At 43.8% G+C, this 20837-nt stretch overlaps 1 protein-coding gene across 1 annotated transcript; it reads left to right on the top strand.

Annotated features, from left to right (window-relative positions):
* Positions 1-468: 468 nt before the first annotated feature.
* Positions 469-3787, top strand: LOC141348432 (E3 SUMO-protein ligase ZBED1-like). The gene is made up of 2 exons (XM_073852740.1): positions 469-513; positions 2123-3787. Exons 1-2 carry the CDS (start codon positions 469-471, stop codon positions 3785-3787), a joined length of 1710 nt encoding a protein of 569 aa, XP_073708841.1.
* Positions 3788-20837: the final 17050 nt, after the last annotated feature.

The raw sequence follows: 20837 nt of genomic DNA, 5'->3' as shown, positions 1-20837 counted from the left end.
GCTATCTGATCTTTTTGTTTCTGATTTGGACCACTTTCATATGTGGTCCTAAATCTAATTTAGGTTAGATGTTTTGCATTGTGACTAGGGTTGTAACGGTATACCGGTATGGCGGTTTATTGCGATATTGATATGTACGATTATCATATTGTGCACATTTTCTTATCCCCGGTTTGGAAAATAAAAAATAAAAAAAAAATCCAGATCTAACCCGCGCTGCCGTGTATATGCAACTTCTTTCCACTTGACTGCTTAGACTCCACCCATACCTGTACAGCGGCGAAAATGTTTGAGACAGAGGCTGCAAATTCTAATCTCTATCTCCCGCCGAAAAAAATTTTTAAATCTGCAGTATGGGAATATTTTGGGTATCCGAAAAATGATCGCGGGGTTGTCCTTGAAGATGGATATCCAGTTTGCAAGAAATGTGGACGAAGAGTGGCCGCAAAAGGAGGAAATACGTCGAACATGTTCTCCCATATTCGCGAACACCATCCCTCCGTGAAGATAAAGGTAAGTTCTATTTATAACTTATTGCCGTATTATTTCTGTGATGCAGAGGGAATCCCGGAATCCAGTCATGTAATTGGAGTCAATTACAGTATAATACAGATGCCACGTAAAATGTGCGATTTGATAAGATAGATGGATGAATAAATCAAAATATAGCTGTGCAGTAAATCAAATCACGATGTGCGTGTCTGTGAATATACAGCACAAAAAGACTGCTATATATTGTAATATTATATTCTGTGTATCTCTGAATGAATGAGCGGCGCCGTTTCGCCAAGTAGATCTAGTACACACTGAAGTAGGCTACGCATGATGCTCAAGGTTTTTAAAGCGTCTGCTGTCTCACTCACCATGTGAAGACGTGAACATGAACATATTCAGAGCTACTCTCAGAGAACACTGAATGATCATTTTATAATTTTATTTAAAATAATAATCATCAAATACACTAACTGAAGCTCATAGGTGTTTAGTAGTGGTGCAACGGATCGTAGATGATCCGTGATCCGTACGGACTGGACCCCACGGTTCGGTACGCATGTGGTTCGCGGATTAACAGTTAAATTTAACCATCATAGAGTAAAAGTGTATAATTTGCACATGTTTTGTCTTGCCAATTTACCCATTCAAACTACTTAAACTGATGCAGCAAAAGAGAACACGCGCGCTCTTTCTTTTTTACCGCACATACCGCGAGCACGCGCACAGAGAGAGACAGACAGAGAGAGACGCGCGATTCAAACTGCGTGACTCACAGATCGATTCCTCTTTAAAACTTCTCTTAACTTACGTACAAAGTTATGTTTAAATACCCGTCTTGGTATTCTGGTAAACACAGTCGGTTATGTCTTCAGTGAACAGAAACAGCTGAGAAAGATGCGTGCCAGTATTAGGTACGTGCATTAGGCCTTAAAGAGACAGCATCCTATTAATACCTGCAGTGAGAAGCACTAGTTATTTTACAATTAAATATTAAATTTCTGCACCTGAATACTAGTGTTATTGATTTTATTAGTAACTTTGTTGCATTCATGTACACTTGTCATTTGTGTAACTGTTCTTGTTTTGTTACTGACTATTAGTTCAGCTAGTAGTTTTTGCTGTGGATTAGAAGTACTTAAAGTTAGCATTCAGAAATTATTAAAAAACAAACTTTTTTTTGTTTGTTTTTTGCTGATCCGAAAAATGATCCGATCCGTGACTCCAAATCCGTGATATGATCCGAACTGTGAGTTTTGTGATCCGTTGCACCACTAGTGTTTCGTACAACCTGTCAAAAAAAAAAAGTTTGATTTGGCCTGAAGAAATAATGACTCAAATATATTACTATTGTTTATAGCTTTTTTTTTGTCAATGTTTTAATTTAGTAAACCTCTCTTGTGTAGAGAAACAAAAGTTGTTACAATTCATCTGATTGCATTTATATATTTTTTATATATTTTGTATTTAATTATAGAATGCAGACCAATTATATCAGACAACACATCCAAGTTACAGCCACATTTCAGTTCCTTATACATCCATGTTCCTGGTTAATTATGTGGTTATATGTAGTAACATGCTCATTTTTTACGTGCTAATCATGTTTATAATTCTGTTAATTTTTTAGGGTCAAACTACCATTGCAAAGACGCTTCCTGATCCAGCTCAACCAACTGTCACACAGTCACTTGCAAAAGGAATCAAGTTAGATCCTACATCCAAACAAGCGAAAGAACTAAATCATGCTGTGGCTTATTTCATTGCTAAAGACATGATGCCCTTTAGAGTAGTGGAAAAACCTGGCTTTCTCCACCTGATGAAGAAGGCAGTCCCAATGTACAAGGTCCCATCAAAAACATACTTCTCCACCAATGAAATCCCTCGCATGTACAAAGAGGTAAGGGCCAGTGTTGAAGAACAGCTGAAGGAAGCTGTGTGGATTTCAGCCACCACAGACCTGTGGACCAGCAGTAGCGGAGGTGGGGAGCCATTCATAAGTTTTACAGTCCACTACCTCTCTTCAGATTGGCAGCTTAAGTGCCACTGTTTGGAGTCTCATTTTTTTCCTGAAGACCACACCTCAGAAAACATCTCCGAGATGTTTGAAAATATGCTTCAGGAATGGAAGATTTCAAAAGAAAGTCTGTGCGGAATTACCACAGACAATGCAACAAATATGAAAAAGGCCTTTGCAGAGTTCCCTTGTGTTTGGCTCACTTGTTTTGGTCACAATTTAAATCTGGCCATTAGCAAAGCCTTGAAGATCCAAAGGGTTGAATCTGCTGTCAGGGCATGCAGACACTTGATTCAAGGATTTTCTCGGAGTTGGAAAAGGAAGAGAGAATTTAAAAAAAAACAGGCAGACCTGGAACTCCCTGAGCATGCCCTCATCCATGACGTGGTAACAAGGTGGGGATCGACTTATGAGATGATCTCCAGGTTCCTGGAGCAACAGCAGGCTGTCTGTGCAGTCCTGGCTAGTGACAGGAGTACATGGCATTTCATGCCAAAAGATAATGACATTGCCACTCTTGAGAATGTCAATCAGCTCCTTCGACCACTCTATGACCTCACTGATGCCCTGGCATCGGAGAAACGGGTCACACTGTCCTCACTCACACCGGTACTGGAGCACATTGGCAGTGAAATCCTCTCTGAGCAAGCTGAAGACAATCTACTCATCAGACAGATGAAGCAAGTAATGAGAGAAGATTTGCAAGGGAGATACACAGAGCAGGTGGAACGAGTGCTACAAATCTCCAGCTTTGTGGATGCCAGATTTAAGGGAAGCTTCTGTAAAAACCTGGATGACACAGTTAAGGCATGTGTGGAAGAAGCTGTGAATCTTGCAACAGCAGTTTCTTTGGATAGAGAACATCCTCAAGCACAAAGAGAAGAAAATTGGGCAGAACCGGGAAGCAGCAGTACTACCAACACTAAAAAGAAAGAAAAAAGTCTATCTGGTTTGTTACAGCGAATCACTTCATCTAGGCAGAACAAGGCAACCTCAGGAAATGAGAATGTCAGGGATAAGGTGCTGTCTGAAATGACGATGTACAAGTCTCTTCCAACCATCAGCGCGGACAATAACCCACTTGCATGGTGGAAAATGCATGCTGACGAAATGCCTCTTCTGGCAAATGTGGCCAGAAAGTATCTTTGTGTCCCTGCTACGAGTGTACCTTCGGAGAGGATGTTTAGTACAAGTGGACACATTCTCTCACCTCAGCGGTCAAGATTGAGCCCTGAAAATCTCAACAAGCTTACATTTCTTCATCATAACCTGACCTGAAAAAAGCAAAGAAATGCATGCTGCTATGATAAACATGACCCTGCACATGTTTCTCTCCCATATATGCTGTTAAAGAAGAAGGACAGTTTGGTTCATTCTTGTCTAATATAAAGAGAAATTAGTTATTCCTTATTTTGTTCAAATGGGAGATGCGCAGCTTTATTTTAATTTTGTTTTCCCCCCAAAATGTAGACTCATACTTCTCATACTTTTTTATTTTCATAAAAAAAAAAGTTTGTTACAATAAACCATGTTCAACCAAAAACCATATCTCTTTTTATTCATTTAAGGGTCATTGTAGCTGATAATTATAATAATAATGATAGTTTAATACCGTTTACCACGAAACCGCAAAACCGTGATATTTTCTGAGATGATTATCATACTGTGAAAATCTCATACCGTTACAACCCTAATTGTGACGTTACCGCAGTTCTGGCTTGAAATGTTATTAACTGGCACTACATCTCTAATCTCCTGTGACGTTGTAGCATAGCCACATCAGAGGAAATTTATTTATATTATCGGTTGCCAATAAGAAGGTGTTGTCTATTATGTTTATGCTTTCCCCTGTGTACTATTTTTTCTCCCTCCTGTTTGTCTGTTTGACCCGGAACTTTATTCTCACGAGATGCCGCTTACGCTCCGTCGTCACTTGATGTTGCATCATCCACGCGAGTTTGTAGCATTTTTCCATGATACGCTAAGAAGGACTATCTCCCGTTTCACACTGTAAATTCTACGCTACGGAATTGTTACGTTTTAAAATAACCATCTGCACTACACCTAAACCTACCCGATAATATAACCAAAAGTGAATGTACTGTAAAAATTCAATCGCAAGCCATTTTAGCTTGTTTTTCTATCTCTTATGTTTTTAGGGGATTTGTACTCAAGGATTCTGCATCTTAAATCTAATTCTGTGCCGACTGAGCTACCAAACAAGCTTGTTATGTACAATGAGGGAAAAAATTATTTGATCCCCTGCTGATTTTGTACATTTGTCCACTGACAAAAAAATTATCAGTCTATAATTTTAATGTTTAATTTATTTGAACAGTGAAAGAGAGAATAACAACAAAAAAGTTGATTTGCATTTTAATGAGTGAAATGAGTATTTGACCCCTTCACAAAACATGACTTGTACTTGGTGGCAAAACCCTTACTGGCAATCACAGAGGTCAGATGTTTATTGTAGTTGGCCACCAGGTTTGCACACATCTCAGATGGGATTTTGTCCCACTCCTATATGCAGATCCTCTTCAAGTCATTAAGGTGTTGAGGCTGACGTTTGGCAGCTCAAACCATCAGCTCCCTCTAAAGATTTTCTATGGGATTAAGGGTTGGAGACTGGCTAGGCCACTCCAGGTCCTTAATGTGCGTTTTCTTGAGCCACCACCTAGTTGCCTTGGCTGTGTGTTTTGGGTCATTATCTCGCTGAAATATCCATCCATTTTCCTCGACGCAAATTAAATCATTATCAACAAAATTCATCTTTGCAATGCAGAGGAAATGCAGAAGCTTCATCTTAAGTGGCATTTCGATGTATTTACACAGTTTAATGCAGGACATTTAATGCATTTAACCTGCAGTTACAAATGCATAAAGAATGTTTTGAAATATAAGACATAAATCATTGAATACTCATAATTGAATTATATATATATATATATATATATATATATATATATATAAAAGATAGTTTAAATGTGAAATTAGAACCACCAGTAGGTGGCATAAGTCACTGTTAATAAGTAAGTCATTGCGATTGAACCCAATCATTTAAACAGTTGATTCATTCAGAAATGAAATGTTGCTCAGAGATGCAAAACTGTGCTGTGGTGTCTATGTTTGAAATATATATATATATATATATATATATATTTTTTTTGTCAAAATAGAGCAAAAGCAGGCAATATCAAAATGTCAAAAACATAATTTCTTAATTAACGTTAACTTCTTGTTTATTGAACTGTTGTAAAAAAAAAAAAACTATATGTAATCGTGCAGATTTTTTGAGAAAAAAATGGCACTCTTTATGTGATATTAACTACATGAAATTTTCTGTCCCTATATCTTACATTTCGTGATCATTTTAACAAACTAAATCACGCAGTGAAAGAACGCTCTCAAAAGGAGCATGCATACTAATCTAATCTAGTAGACTTCACAGCACAATATCTGATAACTCGATAATGTCAAATTACACTTTGTTACAACAATTACGATATTATCGCAGACGATTTATATTGCACACTGCACCACTATATTTTTGTCTAATTTGTGCAAAACCTCTTGTTAAAGTGTTAAAGCTTAATTTTAACTGCCAATGCATCAATGCAAGTATTTAGCTTACCTTTACATGCTTGTGAAGGTTTGATGTCGAGATTTTATAAGCTGCTGGTTTGGTAGCCCTAGGTAGATACAGCTTACACTGCATGATAGAGCTTAAATATGGCCAGGGGTTACCTCATTTACTTCAAGTTCAACTTCAGCAGAATATGAAAGGGTTTCATTTTCAGTTAGGTCTACACTACCTGTTTTGTCCATATCCATCTTCCTTGTGATTTTAGTGCGTTTGTTACTGCCCATTATTTACTGCAGTAATTTTGAGGGTGCAATTTTTCAACTCATTAATTAATGTGTTTTAAAATGTAGCCAAGTACAATACTTCAAACAAAATCTACTTAAGTAAAAGTAAAATTACAGTTTTTAAAAATGAATTTGACAAAAAACGCCTCGGGTTTCGTATGAAACCCTAGTTCCTTGAGGGAACGAGACGCTGCGTCAAACGCTTTGGGGAACGCCTCCAGCGTGACCACGCTCTGAATCATGTGTCTAATCTGTCCAATAGGAAAGCGTGTTGTGACGTCACGGACGGGGTGACGTCATGAACCAGGAAACTATAAAGCACACGCGGTGAATGCAGTCGGCAGCTTCTGCCACCAGGAGCGCTGCAGGGATGCCGAAATTGTGGAAGGCGACGCAGCGTCTCGTTCCCTCGAGGAACTAGGGTTTCATACGAAACCCGAGGCATTCCCCTTCGGGAACGTCGAGCTGCATCAAACGCTTTGGGAACGATATACCCACGCCACCAGAATTTCAAAGACCTGCTATATGTGAAGCAGGAAAAAGGGGCATGCATGCCCAATAATGGCTGCCGAAAGGCAGGAGAGAGAGGCGAAAGTAGCCCGAGAGGTGCTGCCCAATAGGCAGAGTAGATAAGGGCCTTAGCCCAAGGGCGAAAGTAGCCCAGCATAAATACTGCTGATGAAGCAGGATAGAAAGGAGCCTCAGCTCACTGATAAATAAGGGCGAAAGTAGCCCGGAGTAATTACTGCTGAAAAGCAGGAAGAAACGAGCCTTAGCTCACTGATAAATAAGGGCGAAAGTAGCCCGAGAAGTGCTGCCCAATAGGCAGAGTAGATAAGGGCCTTAGCCCAAGGGCAAAAGTAGCCCGGAGTAATTACTGCTGATGAAGCAGGATAGAAAGGAGCATTAGCTCACTGAAAAATAAGGGCGAAAGTAGCCCGGGGTAATTACTGCTGGTAATATGAGGGAGGTCTAACTCGTAGAACCTCACAAATGTAAGTGGCGTGGACAATCCCGCAGCGTTACATATGTCCTGCAGGGAAACCCCTGCCAGGAAAGCCTTCGTAGCCGCAACCTTGCGGGTAGAGTGAGCCTTGGCTTCCAAGGGAGAGGGAAGACCAGAGGACTTGTACGAAAGAGAAATGGCATCCGAAATCCACCGAGTTAGGGTTTGCTTAGAAGCTGGAAGACCTCTATTGTGAGGACCGAAACACACAAAGAATTGGTCCGTCTTCCTCCACAGGGCAGCTCTGTGGACGTATGTGTCCAGCGCTCGAACTGGACACATACAGTTTAGCTTCTGTTGTCCTGGTTCCAAGAAAGGAGGAGGACAAAAGGCCTGGAGCACTACGGGCCGCGGTACAACGGAGGGCACCTTGGGCATGTAGCCCGGTTTGGGGTGCAGAAATGCTTTGACCATCCCAGGTGCAAAGTCCAGATAAGAAGGGGCCACAGAGAGGGCCTGAAGATCACCAACTCTCTTTAGAGAGGAAATAGAAACTGCCAACAGAAAGGCAGTTTTAAAGGACAACAGTTTGTCCGAGATATCTTCGATAGGCTCGAAAGGAGGATTAGCGAGAGCCTCCAGTACCACGGCCAGGTCCCACGTAGGGACACGTGAGCGCATCGGGGGCCTCAGCCTCAGCGCACCGCGGAGGAAGCGTGACACCAGGGGAAGTCTCCCGAGGGAGGTAGCGCCGAAGGGAGCATGGAAGGCATCTATGGCCGCCACGTAGCCCTTGAGCGTGCAGCGAGCGGGCAGTGAACTGGGTTAATGTGGTGTTGATTGCACCAGAGAACAAACACATTCCACTTCCCAGTGTATATCTTCCTCATCGAGGGAGCTCTGGATTGGAGTGTGGTCCCAACAACCTCGGTTGAGAGACCTGAAGCTAAAAGATGTGCCCCCTCAGGGGCCACACCCACAGCTTCCACAACTCCGGGCGGGGGTGGAGAGTCACAGTCCCCGCCTGTGAGAGAAGACCCCTCCTGACGGGAATTTCCCAAGGAGGGCCGTCTAGGAGAGAAACTAGGTCCGAGAACCATGCTCGGCCGGGCCAGAATGGAGCCACTAGTAGTAGGCGGATTCCATTCCGGCGTACTCTTTCCAGAACTCCTGGGAGCAGAGCGATCGGGGGAAAGGCGTACAGACGAAGCCTCGGCCACGTCTGTACCATAGCATCCAGTCCCAGGGGAGCTGGATGACTCAGAGAGAACCAAAGGGGACAATGTGTTGTCTCCTGGCTCGCAAAAAGATCCACTTGGGCTTTCCCAAACTTGCTCCAAATGACTTCCACCACCTCTGGGTGAAGTCTCCATTCCCCGGGCCTCAGCCCCTGCCTCGACAGGACGTCTGCTCCCACATTGAGATGTCCAGGAATATAAACTGCTCTTAGTGAGAGGAGTTTTCCCTGGGACCACACAAGGATCTGGTGTGCCAGCTTGTTCAAGGGGCGCGACCGCAGACCTCCTTTGATGTAGGCGACCACCGATGTGTTGTCGGTGCGGACCAAAACATGGTGATTTCTGAGGTCTGGGAGAAAGTGTTTCAAAGCTAGAAACACGGCCTGCATTTCCAGGCAGTTGATGTGCCACAAAAGTTGGCGTCCGCTCCACAGACCTTGGGCTGAGCGGCCACTCATGACCGCTCCCCAACCGGTGAGGGAGGCATCTGTAGTTAATTTTAGACGATGACATGGAGCTCCTAACACCGGGCCCTGAGACAGGAACCAAGGCTTCTTCCATATGTCTAAGGCACGAAGGCAGCACCGCGTGACCTTGATCATACAAAAAGGGTTGCCCCTCGGGGAAAACCCTTTGGTCCTGAGCCACCACTGTAAAGGTCTCATGTACAGCAGGCCAAGAGGTATCACGTTGGACGCAGCTGCCATGAGGCCTAGCAGAACCTGAAACTGCTTTACAGTGAGTAAGTGGCCTAATTTGACTCTCTTGACCGCCTTGAGAATTGACTCTATCCGTGCGGGGGACATATGTGCCCGCATCGTGGTCGAATCCCAAACTACTCCTAGATAAGTGGTTCTCTGAGACGGAGAAAGAACACTTTTGTTGGAGTTTAGTCTTAACCCCAGAACTTGTATGTGGGCTAGAACGACATCTCGATGTCGGACCGCCATTTCTCTTGACTGTGCCAGTATAAGCCAGTCGTCCATGTAATTCAATATGCGGATGCCCTGGAGTCGCAGAGGAGCCAGCGCCGCATCCACACATTTGGTAAAAGTTCGGGGTGAGAGTGCTAGGCCGAAAGGAAAAACCCTGTACTGGTAAGCTTTGCCCCCAAAAGCGAACCTGAGGAACTTCCTGTGTTGAGGAAGGATGGAGATGTGAAAGTAAGCGTCCTTGAGATCTATTGTGACAAACCAGTCCTCGGACCTGATTTGAGATACAACCTGCTTGAAAGTAAGCATTCTGAACTTGAGTCTCAGCACTGCGCGATTGAGCAGCCTGAGGTCTAAAATAGGACGCAGACCTCCATCCTTCTTTGGAACAATGAAGTAGCGACTGTAGAACCCGGACTCTCTGAGACAGGGAGGGACCACCTCGATGGCCCCCTTCTTCAAAAGAGTCTCTACTTCTTGTTCCAAGACCAGAGCCTGCTGAGGGGCCACCGTAGTGGCTAGAACCCCTTGAAAGGGTGGCGGACGAGCGCCAAATTGGATTTTATAGCCTTTTTCTACAGTTCGCAGGACCCATTGAGACACATTTGGCAGAAGTTTCCACGCTGCTAAATGTTCTACTAAGGGAATCAGCCTCTCGAGGCTGACCTCTGGTGGTCTTAGAGATGATGAGCCCCTCTGCACCGTGGTGCAAACGGGCGGATGTAAAGAGAGGGGCTCTTGAGGGACCGCTGCGCCCTGAAGCACCAAAGGTGGCAGGGTTAGCAGACCGGTCTCTCGAAGGCACTGGGGGATGTACTTTTCCCCAGGGGGGCCTGCCCTCATGAGCCCTAGGCCACTGGCGTCAGGGCTTCTTCGTCGAGGACTTCTTCGCCTGAAGGACGGCCCTCAGGTCGACCTTAGGCTTAGAAGCCCCCGACTTGGAGCGCCTACGGGTCTCTCTTTGATCTCTTTGGGGAGGAGCCCGCATAGCGACTCTCCGCTTCTGTTCATCGCGGTACGAGGAGCGGGAACTCGGATGTGGCTGCTCCCGTCCAGCAGCCCCGGAGCCCGAGCGGCGAGGAAGAAATCTCTGGAATGCCGCCGCCTGTTGCCGTGACTGCTGAAACCTGTCGACGACAGATGACACTGCGTCGCCGAACAGGCCAGTAGGCACAAGCGGGGCATCTAACAGATAGGCCCTGTCTCGGTCTTTCATATTTGACAGGGTCAACCAGAGATGTCTCTCTGCGGCCACCATAGCTGCCATAGACCGCCCAATGGCACGGGCGGTCTCCTTGGTAGCTCGCAGAGCGAGGTCAGCAGTACGACGGAGCTCACTCACATCGACTGCTGCCCCGTCCTCGCCCTCATCGAGCTCCTTCAGCAGGTCGGCCTGATATGCTTGGATCACTGCCATGGTGTGTAGACAAGCTCCGGCCTGACCTGCCGCCGAGTACCCTTTCCCCAGCAAAGATGATGTAAACCTGAGTGCTTTGCTGGGGAGTGCCGGGGCCTTTAGGGACGATTCCTCCTCAGAGGAAGATAGACGGAGAGTCGAGCGCTCCTCCTGGGGGGAAAAAGCCGCACGATCTCGATACCTCAGTATGGAGATCGGGGAAGAACGGTAAACCCCGGTGTGGAGGTACAGATTTGGAGGGCAGAAACCTTTCATCTAGTTTTGATCTTTTACTGCTCTGAACTCCGGTCACAACGTCCGGCCAGTCGATGTTTAATTTGGCAACGGCTCGTGTGACCACCTCCACCAACTCCTCGTACTCGACAGGCTGAGAGGGCGTAGAACCAGCCTCCTCGACCATCTCCATGTCCTCCTCCTCAGAGGAAGATAGACGGAGGGTCGAGCGCTCCTCCTGGGGGGAAGAAGCCGCAGTGCGGGCTTCCACACCAGAGAGGGGCAAGGATCTGGCAGAGGAGGATGAAGAAAGGGGTTCACCCATCTCCAAACTCGATACCAGATCCATCTGCGATCCCCACGAATGCAGGCGCCGCTCTGCCTCAGCAGAAGCGGGACCTGATCCGCGGGGAACGCTGGCGAGGGCTCCTTCCTCGAAAAGAGCCCTCCGGGAGCGAAGCGTGCGGAGAGGAAGCCGCAAACAATGCACGCAGTCAGCCTCCTCAAAGGCTGACTGGGCATGCTTCGCCCCCAAGCAAGAAACACAAAGCGAGTGTGTGTCCTCAGCCGTGATATATCTTTGGCATGGAGGAACACAACGCTTAAAACTCTTGCGATCGCCCATTATTGCTTTTCCTATCCACTCAGTACTCAAATAAAAGTAGAGCAAACTGGCTCTGAAAAACAGCACTGAGGGACAAACACATTCACATAGAGCGCGACTGAAAGACAGAAGCTGCCGACTGCATTCACCTCGTGTGCTTTATAGTTTCCTGGTTCATGACGTCACCCCGTCCTTGACGTCACAACGCGCTTTCCTATTGGACGGATTAGACACATGATTCAGAGCGTGGTCACGCTGGAGGCGTTCCCCAAAGCGTTTGACGCAGCTCGACGTTCCCGAAGGGGAACTACTTAATTATGCAAGTAAATGTAATTAGTTACTTTCTACCTCTGCCAAACTATAAAGGAATAGGCTACTAAGTTATATTAAAAACAATTCTTCTTGACATGTATATGAAACAACACTATATTTTGGACTTTAAGCAAATTAACTTGATGCCAAAGAGCTCGATTTTGGTCTAATCTGACCACAACACTTTCACCCAGTTCTCCTCTGAATTATTCAGATGTTCATTGGCAAACTTCAGCCTGAAAATGTTTTTTTTCTTGAGCAAGGCGACCTTACGGGAGCTGCAGGTTTTTAGCCCTTCACGGCGTAGTGTGTTTCCAATTGTTTTCTTGGTGACTATGGTCCTGGCTGCCTTGAGATCATTGACAAGATCCTCCCATGCAGTTCTGGGCATATTCCTCACCGTTCTCATGATCAGATGAGATGAGATGATAAGATATTGAACAAAGAACCAGATCGAAACGTGTACAAAAACGATTACAAGTGCTCACTGTTTTACTGCCTCTAGTGTTAATCTCTGTTGAAAATGGGGTGATATTTACTTATTGGTACATATTTTGCATCTTGTGAAAAAGTTCCCACATGCATGGTAGATCAGGTAGCTAGTTCCTGTGTTTGGTTGTCTACTATTTCAGGGAGATTTTTGAAGTGTGAATCCTTGTACACTTTTGGGTAATATTGCCCACAATCTATTCAGGGCAGAACTATAAACACAAATAAAAAGCACTTAGTGCTAAAAAAAAAATCTACTAACATGGCAAATGCGTGTGACCTATGATTAAGTAGGGGTTTGAGTTACTAATAATCAACATTTAACCTGGTAAAAGATAGAGTTGACACTCAATTGTACCTCTCTTTCCATCCTCATTATCCAACAATAGCTGCCCGGATCTCAGCTTGTCTAACTGACATTTCTTGCTGGATGAACTCAACTCAACTACTTGTGGTTCCATCAAACCCATCGTTTCATCACAATTTCACCATCCAGTTCAGAACATCCAAAATAATTCCTTCAAAAAAAAACAACAAACAGAAACCTTGAAGTTGTGATTGATGATCAACTTTTTTCTCAGACCATATTGCTAAAACTGCCCGATCCTGCAGATGTTATGAACGCTGCCCTTGTCCTTCCATCCTCTCATCACTGGAGGTCGCCCACTCATCACACTGACTGTCACTTGGGACTTTATTTCCCATGTGCCATTGTACGCTTAGCACTTTTCACCCACATCCAGTCAGCACTGTATAAATACCAGGTCACCACAGTCACCCACTGCCGAGTATTGGTGTTTGCATAGCAGCCTTACAAAGCGTTTCCCGTGTTTTCTTGTCTTGTTTTTCCATGTTTGATTTCCTGTCCGGTTTCTGATCTCTTACCTTGTGGATTACTCTTTTGCCTAGCCCCTCTGGATTACGTTTGCCGCTGTTATCGACCCCTGCCTGTCTGGATTACTCTTGTGTCTTGCCTCTGATATATCTGTACGCTGTTGCTCAATCTCTTGCCTGTTTTCGACCACGTCTATTCTTCATTTAAATAAAGCTTGCAAATGGATCCAACTGTTTCACATCCTTTCATTGCAGCAGATTAGCTTTATTCAACATCAGGAAGATCAGGCTCTTTCTTTCGGAACATGCTTCACAACTTCACAATGCTTCAAGCCCTTGTATTGTCCAGGCTGGACTATTGCAATGCTCTTTTGGTAGGTCTTCCGGCCAGTTCTACCAAGCCTTTACAATTATTCCGGAATGCAGCTGCAAGATTAATTTTTAATGAGCCAAAAAGAATGCACGTCTCTTCATCAATTAGCACTGGCTACCAATAGCTGCTCTCATAAAATTTAAGGCATTAATGTTTGCCTACAAAACCACCACTGGCCGTGCACCCCTTTACCTAAATACATTACTTCAGACTTGAAATGACCTGCCCAACTCAACCTGAACAGTTGAGTCCTTAGCCATCTTCAAGAATAGGCTAAAAACTAATTTCTTCCATCTTTATTTGACCCTCTAACTCTAGCACTCTCTATTCTAATTCTAAAAACTTGCCCTTCTAGACTTATACTCTATTCATTTACTTACTGCTTGTTTTGTTCTTTTTGTATTTTATCTATTTGCTTTCACTAATTATTTATTACACAATTAACAAAAAGCAAAAAATAATTTGTAATAGCACTTGCATGTTATTGTCTTTTGTTGATTTTGATTGCTTACAGACAATGTCAGAAGCCATGTTTGTCCCAAAGCCTGACACAGTAGCCATGCCTGACCAGGTTTGTGAGCCAGCCCCTTACATCCATGCCAGAGAGTGGAACTGGCTACTGAGAAATGGGAAAAAGAAGTAATTTCCCACCCACAAACCTCCTTCACCACTGGTCCCTTTCTGTGTTGTGTCTTCTTTGTTGCTGTTGGTCCCACCGTTAGCTTAGCCTTAATTGTCTGAGACCATTGCTCCACCCTGGTGCATCAAACAGTTTGGCTCCACTTTGGATCCTCGGTCCCTCAGCTCCACCATGGGTCGTTGTGCCTCTGGCTCCACCAAGCTTTCTTGTCTCTCCGTCTCTGCATTGGTCAGTGGGCTAGTTTGGTTGTCCTAGTTTTTGTCCTCATTTTCCCCGGCTAGTTAGTTTCCTACTGATGAATGATAGACACAGGGTTTCAAATGGTGTTAACACTTTACTGAAGAACTGTATAGTTATTAGAATTTCTTGAGAAAAACTGAATATAATTATCACGATTGTGAGCTGAAAGAACTGAAATTGTGTGGCGAAGTGATATATACATGTAATGCGGTAAAGTGCTGCCTGGAACTACGTTCACACACCATTATAACGTTCGTCCGCCATTCAGATTCAAGCATTCAACAGCCCTGTTGTATTTTGAATTTTTTTCTTTGCCGGCGTCAAACTGTTATGCCTGGAGCAGGGGGACTGCTCCTTCAAGGCGCATTTGGAGGAATTCCAGGGTTTCGCTGATCCAACTACCTTTCCGGACTACTGCCTGTGCATGTTTCTACGCACTGGCCTCAGCATGCCACACGTGAGCAAGTGTCCAGGGAGGGGCCTCGAGGGAGCTTTGCAGAGTTTATCAATGCCCACCGCTGACAGAGAGCCATCACCCGCGGCAGCCAACGAGCCATCGCCTAATGGAGCGACAAAACTCCAGCCACTGCACCTGAGGGTGAGCTGAGCTCAGTAGATATATATGCAGACATGCCTGTTCTTCTCCCACCTTTGTTTGAACTCTCTGCCTGCCCTGAACTAGCTGTCGGCCTTGATTTCTCTGCCTGCCATGTTATGGCCAAGGAGGCCATTTATGAACTCAATGTCTGCCCTGAATTGTCTGTCAGTCCTGTCTCGACCCCAGAGGTTGTTCCCCTGTCCGCTGTGCTCCCAGTGTTAGGAGTTGCAATGTGGTGTGTGTGGGCAGCACACACCATCCCTGAACCCTCTACCCGTCCAGTCCACCAGCTCCGCCGAGCTTCCTCATCACTTCGGTCCCCTTCTGGTCTGTCATCGTCCACCTGCTCCGCCATCATTGGTCAGCCCTCTGGAGTCGGCAGCCCTTCCTCCACCATGGCTCCTCCCTCCGTTGGCTCCACTGTGGATCGCCATCATGGCTTGGGTCCCGCCTGGCTCCTCCCTCTGTCGGATCCGCCCTGGCTCCTCCTGTCTTCTGTTCCTGTTCTCATTAGTTCTTTAAGTCAAGTCAAGTCAAGATTATTTATACAGCGCTTTTTACAATACAAGTTGTGTCAAAGCAACCTTACAGTATTAAAATAATAAAATAAAATGTCAATAATAATGCAAGAGTTCCATATTGCAACAAAGTCAAATTGGGGAGGACTCATCTGGTTCCCATGGCCTTGTGCCGGTGGCCGTTTAGGAGTTCTTTCTTGATGATCTGTCTCTGGGGCTCATCTAGTTGACACGGTATCCGCTGTCATTTGGCTGTAGGTGTTGATCCACCATCTGGTCTAGGTTTGAACTGGATCCGGGGGACTGCAGTGACCATCTGATCTGGATACGGACTGGATCTGGTGGCTATGGTGACCTGGGAATAAGAAACAAACAGACTAATATCAATGTAGATGCAAGAGTTCCAAGTTGCCACAAAATCAGATTGGAAAGGAATCATCTGGTTTTCGCTGTCTTGCGTCGATGGCCGTCTAGGTGATGAGGTCTTCACTGATGATCTGTCTTTGATGTGGTCTCTGCTGACATTCAGGGCTGTAGAGGATATCTCTGGGTGCTGATGGGCACGGACTAGATCCGGGAGACTGCAGTGACCGTCTGATCTGGATACAGGTGGCTACGGTGACCTCGGAATAAGAAGGAAAGATACCAATATTACCATAGATGCCATTCTTCTTCTGATGCAACGAGTACATCAGGTGTTATAGGAAGTGTCCCTGTTTCCGGTTGACCTAAATAATGCAGCCTAACAATCCTTTAACGGATTTGGATTATGAAATGTATTAAGTGTAGGCCAGGTTAAAGAGATGGGTCTTTAATCTAGATTTAAACTGACAGAGTGTGTCTGCCTCCCGAACAGTGTTAGGTAGATTGTTCCAGAGTTTGGGCGCTAAATGTGAAAATGATCTGCCGCCCGCAGTTGATTTTGATATTCTAGGTACTATCAAATTGCCGGAATTTTGAGAACGCAGCGGACGTGAGGGACTATAATATGATAAGAGCTCGCTCAAGTACTGAGGAGCTAAACCATTCAGGGCTTTATAAGTTATTAACAAGATTTTGAAATCTATACGATGTTTAATAGGGAGCCAGTGCAGTGTTGACAGAACCGGGCTAATATGGTCATACTTTCTGGTTCTAGTAAGAACTCTAGCTGCTGCATTTTGGACCAGCTGGAGTTTGTTTATTAAGCGTGCAGAGCAACCACCCAATAAAGCATTACAATAATCTATCCTTGAGGTCATGAACGCATGGATTAACGTTTCTGCATTTGACATCATGAGCATAGGTCGTAATTTCGATATATTTTTTAGATGAAAAAATGCGGTTTTGCAAATGCTAGAAATGTGGCTTTCGAAGGAAAGATTGCTATCGAATAGCACACCTAGGTTCCTGACTGATGACGACGAATTGACAGAGCAGTCATTGAGTAATAGACTGTGTTTTAGGTTATTACATGTGGAGGTTTTAGGTCCAATAATTAACACCTCTGTTTTTTCAGAATTTAGCAGCAAAAAATTTCTTGCCATCCAATTTTTTTATTTCAACTATGCATTCTGTTAGTTTTTCAAATTGGTATGTTTCGCCGGGCCGTGAAGAAATATAGAGCTGCGTATCATCAGCATAACAGTGAAATCTAACACCATATTTCCTGATGATATCTCCCAAGGGTAACATATAAAATGTAAAAAGTATTGGCCCTAGTACTGAGCCTTGAGGTACTCCATACTGCACTTGTGATTGATATGATACCTCGTCATTCACTGCTACGAATTGATGGCGGTCAGATAAGTACGATTCGAACCAAGCCAGTGCAGTACCACTAATGCCAACATAATTTTCAAGTCTATTTAAAAGAATATTGTGGTCAATAGTATCAAACGCAGCACTAAGATCCAGTAGTACTAATAGAGAGATGCATCCACGATCAGATGACAGGAGAAGATCATTTGTAACTCTAATAAGAGCAGTCTCAGTGCTATGATATGGTCTAAAACCTGACTGGAAATCCTCACAGATACCATTTTTCTCTAAGAAAGAACACAATTGTGAGGACACTACCTTTTCTATTATCTTTGATAGAAAAGGGATCAAGTTGAGTTTTTTTTAATTAGAGGCTTAATAACAGCCAGTTTGAAAGTTTTGGGGACATATCCTAACGATAGTGACGAATTAATAATATTCAGAAGAGGATCTATGACTTCTTGAAGCACCTCTTTTAGTAGCTTAGATGGAATAGGGTTTAATATACATGTTGTCGGTTTCGATGATTTAATAAGTTTGTACAACTCTTCCTCTCCTATAGTTGAAAATGCATGGAATTTTTCCTCTGGAGATTTATAGCATATCTGATGCGATACTGTAGCGGATGGCTGCATAGTTACAATTTTATCTCTAATAGTATCTATCTTGGTAGTAAAATAGTTCATGAAGTCATTACTGCTGTGCTGTTGGGAAAATTCAGCACCTGTTGGTGCTTTATTCTTCGTTAATTTAGCCACTGTATTGAATAAATACCTAGGGTTATGTTTGTTTTCTTTTAAGAAAGATGAAAAATAATCTGATCTAGCAGTTTTTAATGCTTTTCTATAGGATATGTTACATTCACGCCAGGCTGTACGGAAAACCTCTAGTTTTGTTTTCTTCCAGCTGCGTTCCATTTTTCACGAGTGTGTTCAGTATACCACGGCGTTGGACTGTTTTCCTGAATTTTTCTTAACCGCAGAGGAGCAACTATATCTAAAGTGCTAGAAAAAAGAGAGTCAATAGTTTCTGTTGCATCATCAAGTTTTCCTGAGCTATCGGATATGCTGAGAAATTCAGATAAATCAGGAAGGTTACTTACAAAGCAATCTCTTGTGGTAGAAGTAACGGTTCTACCGTACTTATAGCGAGGAGTTAGTTTTACAGTTTTAGTTATCTGGAGTATACACGAGACTAGATAATGATCTGAGATATCATCACTTTGATGCAGAATTTCAACGCCATTAACATCAATTCCGTGTGACAATATTAAATCTAAAGTATGATTTCGGCAATGAGTAGGTCCTGAAACGTGTTGTCTAACCCCAATTGAGTTCAGAATATCTATAAATGCTGATCCCAATGCATCTTTTTCATTATCAACATGGATGTTAAAATCACCCACTATTAAGACTTTATCTGCGGCCAACACTAATTCGGATAGAAAATCAGCAAATTCTTTAATAAAGTCTGTATGGTGCCCTGGTGGCCTGTATACAGTAGCCAGTAAAAACGTCACAGGAGATTTATCATTAATACTTGATTCTTTGGATAATGTTATATGGAGCACCATTACTTCAAACGAGTTATACTTAAAGCCCGTTCTCTGAGAAACACTGAACATATTGCTATAAATTGTGCAAACACCTCCCCCCTTTTATATGTGGCACATGTTTATAACAGTAATTTTGGGGGGTTGCCTCATTTAAAATAATGTAATCATCTGGTTTTAGCCAGGTTTCTGTCAAACAGAGCACATCTAGTTTATGATCAGTGATCACATCATTTACAAAAAGTGCTTTCGTAGAAAGTGACCTGATATTTAATAAGCCAAGCTTTATCATTTGTTTCTCAGTATTATATACATTTTTTATTTGTTGAACATCAATTAAATTGTTACTCTTACATTGCTTTGGGCGTTTATTGTATTTTCTAGCTCGGGGAACAGACACAGTCTCTATAGTGTGATATCTAGGTGAAAGGGTCTCTATGTGCTGAGAATTAACTGATTTCTGTGACGTGAGGCGGCTAGCAGACGGTCGGTTTAGCCAGTCTGTCTGCTTCCTGACCTGGGCCCCAGATAGTCAAGTGCAAACGCTAAGACTATGTGCCATATTTCTAGATAGGAGAGATGCTCCACATCCGGAGGGATGAAGACCATCTCTTTTCAACAGGTCGGGTCTGCCCCAGAAACTCGTCCAATTGTCTATGAAACCTATGTTATTTCGCGGGCACCACTGTGACATCCAACCGTTTAATGATGACAATCTACTGTGTATCTCGTCACCACGGTAAGCAGGGAGGGGACCAGAGCATATTACAGTGTCTGACATCGTACTTGCAAGTTCACACACCTTTTTAACATTATTTTTAGTGATCTCCGACTTGCGAAGTCGAACATCAGTGCCGACGTGAATAACAATCTTACTGAATTTACGTTTAGCATTAGCCAGCACTTTTAAATTTGCCAAGATGTCAGGCGCTCTGGCTCCCGGTAAACACTGGACTATGGTGGCTGTAGTCTCTATTTTCACGTTCAGTACAATAGAATCGCCAATTACTAGAGCACTTTCATCAGGTTTCTCAGTGGGTGCGTCACTGAGTGGGGAGAACCTGTTTGATGTTCTGATCGGAACGGAAGAGCGGTGTTTTGACCCGCGACTATGTCGTCTCACAGTCACCCAGTTGCCCTGCTGCACGGGCGCTGTAACTACCGGAACCGAACAATTTGCATGTCTCCCTGAACTAGTCACATCTAAAGCCGTATCTAAGTCCCTCACATTCTTATTATCCTCCATTAAAGTTTGGATGTGTGTCTCTAGTTCTGAAATCTTCTCTGTCAGCCTAGCTATTTCCTTGCAATTATCACATGTATAAGGCTCACTGCCGACAGAGATAGATAAGCTATACATGTGGCAGGTGGTGCAGACAACAATAGCAAGAGAAGAAGCCATTACTCACCGTTTTTGTAGAATGGTTCCAACTTACCACTGTTGTTATGATGAACTCTTGAAGAGAGGGATGTGAGGAGGAACAACGGAGTGAATAGGACGTAAAAGGAATCGTGATTCGCAAGCTAATCGGCTAACTGAATGTTAACTTGTTGCAAATCGTGGTTGTGGAATAAAAGCGAAACGGTTCGCGAGAGAAAAAGGAGAGCGGTAGTCAGTTAATAACCCTTACTGTCACGATGTAGGCAGGAACACACGAACAACGACGTAGTAAAAGACGAATATTTAATAAATCCAACGGAATACAAGCAGACACAGGAACAGCAGGGTAAGACATCCATATAACATCAAAGACCAACAAGAGTACAGGGGAAAACACACACCTTAAATAGACAGACTAATTACAACCACAG

Source organism: Garra rufa, chromosome 13, assembly GCF_049309525.1.
Source record: "Garra rufa chromosome 13, GarRuf1.0, whole genome shotgun sequence".
In the NCBI taxonomy this organism is placed as follows: domain Eukaryota; kingdom Metazoa; phylum Chordata; class Actinopteri; order Cypriniformes; family Cyprinidae; genus Garra; species Garra rufa.
This window is presented reverse-complemented; position numbering and strand designations above follow the sequence as displayed.